General features: G+C 47.2%; 1 protein-coding gene across 2 annotated transcripts; it reads left to right on the forward strand.

The window, feature by feature from the left end:
• Positions 1956 to 5247, forward strand: LOC8071150 (putative F-box/LRR-repeat protein 23). Of its 2 annotated transcripts, none has more exons than XM_021465528.1 (4): positions 1956 to 2221; positions 3865 to 3999; positions 4132 to 4527; positions 4616 to 5247. In XM_021465528.1, the coding sequence occupies exons 2-4, from the start codon at positions 3968 to 3970 to the stop codon at positions 5052 to 5054; spliced, it is 867 nt and encodes a 288-aa protein (XP_021321203.1). In that variant the 5' UTR covers positions 1956 to 2221; positions 3865 to 3967; the 3' UTR covers positions 5055 to 5247. The 2 variants fall into 2 exon arrangements, with proteins under 2 accessions (XP_021321203.1, XP_021321204.1); XM_021465529.1 differs by lacking the exon at positions 1956 to 2221 and adding an exon at positions 2722 to 2930.

The raw sequence follows: 5596 nt of genomic DNA on the forward strand, positions 1-5596 counted from the left end.
TCCAGCCCATACTTCTATCAAACGTTCTCACATACGCGCGCCAACGTTTGCTCACGGTAGATCACACGCATACACGCCGCCGCCTTACTGCCCATTTGGCCGAGAAGCAAGCTAGCACCACCAGTAAGTACCGCGGCATCGAACATTCTCACGTCCATCAAGTCGACGACATCTTCTTCAAGTTTAACCACGATCATGTCATCTGCGCCGGCTGTCATGTTCCATGGTAAGCAATTGATCGGGATGTGGTAACAAATTCACGTGTGCATATTATGATATGACAAGAGTCATCCGTTCTTTTAATTTACTACCGTGAGAAGGCAAGACGACGTCAGAACCCTCGCCGTGCGAGGTCGTTGTCGAGTTTGCTGATGATGAAGCTAAACCATACAAAAATCAAGACGCGCGAGACGGGAACAACCCTCTCGTCGCAGCATGTGAGATTGAAAATCCCCCTTGTCGTGAAAATAAAAAATTGAGACACGAGACAAGAACGTCTTGTTTTGTTACAAAATACCATCGCCGGGAGGCTGTTGATTTGTTCTTATGAGAAAGCATCATCCACACAGTATTTGTACCGCTGATTGTTGCGGATTTCTATTATACAATTATTAACATCTAGTGCCGACGAGGCTAGACGAAGCTCTGGCAAAGCGCTGATAAGACGAGGTCGCTATTCATAGGCATGGCTCGTCTCATAGCCATGCCAAGGGCCATCTAAAAAATGCCTGATTGTAATACAGTATCATAAATTCATGACATCATACACAATGGTAAGTTAGTATACTTACTGGGCACTTTTGGTAACACATCAATTGTTGAACTATATAATTTTCTATTTCTATTCCCTCTGTCTTAAATTATAAGTCATTATTTCCCAAAATTATGCAGAGTTAAAGCATTTCAAATTTGATCAACTTTATACGATAATGTAATAACATTTATAATATCAACTAAGTATCGTTAAAATATTCATTAATTATATTTTTATAGTATGCCTATTTGATGTCATGAATCTTTGTAATTTTTTTATAATTTTAGCCAAACTTGACACTTTAGAATGACTTATAATTTGTAATCGTGAGTATATCAAATTTGTGAGAGATTTTCGTTTGTCCATGACAGAATCAAACCGTCATGTATTAGTTAATTTCTTGTAGTGTACGTACCATCGTGCCGCACCACCACGCCACCACCTCACCGCCGCTGCCGCTGCCGCTTCCCCCTATCGCGGCGTGCATTTGCATGTCGACAGACCAGATCCGATCGGGGGAACACTGGATCCAGGTATAGCTAGCCAAAGTTCCGTCGTCGGCTGCCATCCCCAAGAAGTTTGACCTCTAGAGCACCTCTAGGAGAGAGGGAAGAGGGAGGAGGAGGGAAGACCTAGCCACCGCCATCCTTGCTCTCTATTGGAGTGCCAACGTCGATCTCCGATCATGGACGAGGATGATGGGGAGGGCTCGGAGGCAGGGGGGACGTAGTTTCTTGATTAGAAACCATTTCTTCATTTTTACCTCTCTTTTCAATAAATAGCATGCCACATTACAAATTGCTTAGTTAGCAGTGTAATTAATACATGTGCAAACTACCATAGTTTTCGCATTGGCAGTAACCTTAGGTAGTATTTGGTTGGGAGACAAGGTGGGGTGGGATAGTCCTCACTTTGGTTCGTGGGATGGGATGACTCTATTTTCTATTTGGTTGAGAAGGGATAAGATCCACCTATTTTCTATTTGGTTTGGAGCCATCAAAAAGGTGGGATTAGATACTGACAAGTGGGCTCATTCTTTAGTTTTTTTTTCCTTTTTCTCCCTCCACGCCTTATCTCTTTCCTTTCGGTTTTTCTTAGGTGGGATTAGATACTGACAAGTGGGCTCATTCTTTAGTTTTTTTTTCCTTTTTCTCCCTCCACGCCTTATCTCTTTCCTTTCGGTTTTCCTTTTTCTCCCTCCACGTCTTATCTCTTTCCCTTCTGTTCTCCTTTTTCTCCCTCCACGCCTTATCTTTTTCCCTTCCATCCCCAACTGGCTTGCACATCTGCATCTTCCCCGCGCCGCCAGCAAGCCCTATGCCACCCTGACGACGGTGACAAGGCCCGAGCTCATCCTCGCGACGACGGCGACCCACATCTGGCCTGCACGGCGGCAGCGCGCATCTTGCCTGCACCACGGCGGTGCGCATCTCACCTGCACGGCGGCGGTAGATCTCTCCCACGCTGGTACACCTCCTCGTCTTCCTCCCTACCTCCTCTTCTTTTTTGTTGAGCCCACTTGCTCGCCAAGCGTGCCTGTCCCACCTGGGAGGCCCCTGTACATGAAATTTTTGGGGATGAGGTCACCCTGAATCTCATGGCTATATTCCTAGGTGGAACGCCCTCGCCCCTGATGGACTCTCAATAAAATATCCCTTTGTCCTGGGTCAATCCCATCACATTCCCCTTCGTCCCTACAACCAAACCTACGGTTAGGGCACATACAGCGCAGGCTTATGGGGACGCATATAAGGCTTATGGTTCGTGGGATGGGATGACTCTATTTTCTATTTGGTTGAGGAGGGATAAGATCCACCTATTTTCTATTTGGTTTGGAGCCATAAAAAAGGTGGGATTAGATACTGACAGGTGGGCTCATTCTTCAACTTTTTTCCTTTTTCTCTCTCCACGCCTTATCTCTTTTCCTTCTATTTTCCTTTTTCTTCCTCCACGCCTTATCTCTTTCCCTTCCGTCCCCATCCGGCTCGCGCATCTACATCTTCCCTGCGCCGCCAGCAAGTCCTGTGTCGTCCTCACGACGGTGACAAGGCTTGAGCTCACCCTCGCGACGGCGGTAACCTGCATCTCGCCTGCACGGCGGCAGCGCGCATCTTGCCAGCACTCTGCAGCGGTGCGCATCTCACTTGCACGGCAGCGGTAGATCTCTCCTACGCTGGTACACCTCCTCTTCTTCCTCCCTACCTCCTCTTCTTTTTTGTTGAGCCCGCTTCCTCACCGAGCTGTCCGTCCCACCTGGGGGGCCCTGTCCGTGAAATTTTTGTGGATGAGGTCACCCTCAATCTCATGGGTACATTCCCAGGTGGGACGCCCTCGCCCCTAATGGCCTCTCAATCAAACATCCCTTTGCCCTCGGTCTATCCCATCCCATTCCACTTCGTCCCTACAACCAAACATACGGTTAGAGCACATGTGGGGACGCCTATAGAGGGAAAAAACAAATAAATTGCATTTCTTTTAACTTCTTAATCTACAATGCAAAAACCATAGGCGCTTAGTATATCAAAATTATCTGAAAGCATGTTACATGAATTAGTAGGAGTCAGCAAAGCAGTGACGCCGTCCGCAATCGCCCGAACTTTCTCCACATGCATGGTGGCAACAAAATGGTACAACGATCTACAATCATCTAGTGTTGTAGAGGCTCTTAGAACATTAAGGATACCGTGAGGCCAGTCTGAATGGAGTTTTATTAGAATTTTATAGATACTAATTAAATATGTTAATATGGCACCATATTGATGAAGAGAGATGATAAAAATTTTATGAGAGTAGAGAGAGTTTTATGGGGACAAAACTTTGTTTGTAAAATATGAATGTAGTAGAACCAACTAGAGGTACCTAGGCAGTAGCCGAGGCATGCGCGCAGCTCAAGCGCTGAGCTCAGCTAAAACACTCGCTGCGGCTGGCCAAGGAGCAGGAATTGTTGGAACGCAAAGTACAAGAGGTACCTAGGCAGTAGCTTAAATCGCTGAGGTCCTGTATCTGTAGTTCAAACGAGATGGGGCGCCCAGTTTTTTGTCTTCTCCGGATACGCGGAGTTCATCATTAATTAAGATGGCAATGAAAAATCTCTATAAATGGCACACTAGGACTAGGAGCTGCCACCCGAGCAAAGCCCCTGTTTCCCAAGGAACAAGGAGCAGCTTCACCGAACAAAGATTTCCGTCTTCTTGGCTGGATCGGAGGTGGACGATGACCTCGCCGTCGCCGGTCAGCCACCCAAGGTATGTGGTGCCGCGGATTAATTAGTCTGTCACATGAACAGGGTTGTTATGGTATGATTCGTATCTCTCTGTCACTCTATACAATGTGTAGCTGCTAATGGTTGTGAGACCCTTTCATCTTTGTTGTTTCAGGTGTGGCATGGAGAAGAAGATGAGGACGATGACGGACGTCGACGAGACGTTGTCCGGTAGGGACTGGTCAGAGCTGCCGCAGGACGCCCTCATGTCGATCCTCGGCAAGTTTGGCGCCTTGGAGATCCTGATGGGCGCGGGCGCCGTGTGCCACTCTTGGCTCGAGGCGGCTAAGGTGCCCAATCTGTGGCGATCGGTGGACATGACACAGCATGAGCTGTTGGATGTGCTGGATGACCAAGGCCGTTATACCTGTGACCGGAAAATTTTACAGACAAACTTTGAAGTCTTGTGCGCCATGGCAAGGGTAGCCGTGGACCGATCCGGTGGCCAGCTTGAGGCGTTTCACGGGAAGCTGTTTGTTAACGATGAACTCTTGAAGTATATCGCAGACAGGTATATATATATATTCATAGTCTTTAGCTATCCTACTATTAGTTTCCTTTCCCAGCATGACAATGTCTGATGTCTTGTCACATCACAGGTCGCCAGCTCTCAAGACCCTCAGCATCATTTCATGCGACGGCGTCTCTAGCCAAGGATTCACCCACCTGATCGCCAAGTGCCCTATGCTAGAGGACCTCAAGCTTGTCGAATGTATAAACCTCCGCCGACGCGAAACTTACCAAGCTATCGCCAAGGCATGCGCGCAGCTCAAGCGCTTCACGCTCTGCAATTTGCCCACCCTCGAGTTCCTCCTCAGTAGGTCAAGTGGGGAAGAAGCGGATGGAGTTGTGGCGATGCACGAGCTGCGAAGCCTCACCCTTACCAACTGCAATGTCACCAACAACTACCTCGCGGCCATCCTTGACGGCTGCCCTCACCTGGAGGTTCTCGACCTGCGTCTCTGCATCGTCATCGACATCGACCCTACGCTCATGGCTAGGTGTGCTGCGATCAAGTCGCTAAGGCTTCCGGCTTAGATGTGATCCTTGTGGACAACGCTACCATACTCTACGGAGTAGCAAGTGTAGCATTCTATATTATACACAGTGCATATATACATGCACTCTGCATCTTGTTTTCTCAATGTCCCTGTGGTGATGGTCATTGGATTGGATTCGCTTTGTGTATCAGTTTATTATTATTTCGTTTCAAATGGTGACCAGTACTTAAGCAGAGAGTTGCATGAATGACTTTATTTAATGGCTCTGCTGTCATTTTTTTAGGGAACAGGAGGGGTCAAGATCCCTACAGGAATTTATTGAATAAGAGAACAAGTGTTGCAAAACATGATATAGGGTGTTTGGAACTACTTCACGAACTCTGCTCCACAAACTTCATCATAGAGTAGCTCCAAAAAAACTTGAGTTCATGGTGCACCTCTTTAGGTGCTCTCACAACTTCACCATTTTTCCTCGAATAGAGTCTATGGAGCTGAAACTGTTTGGCTAAAAAACATAGAGCGAGACTGAAAAACATGAGCAGAGGAGTCCCAAACACCTCCTAAGGAAAAAAAAAGACA

Source organism: Sorghum bicolor, chromosome 7 (genome assembly GCF_000003195.3).
Source record: "Sorghum bicolor cultivar BTx623 chromosome 7, Sorghum_bicolor_NCBIv3, whole genome shotgun sequence".
NCBI classification, from domain to species: domain Eukaryota; kingdom Viridiplantae; phylum Streptophyta; class Magnoliopsida; order Poales; family Poaceae; genus Sorghum; species Sorghum bicolor.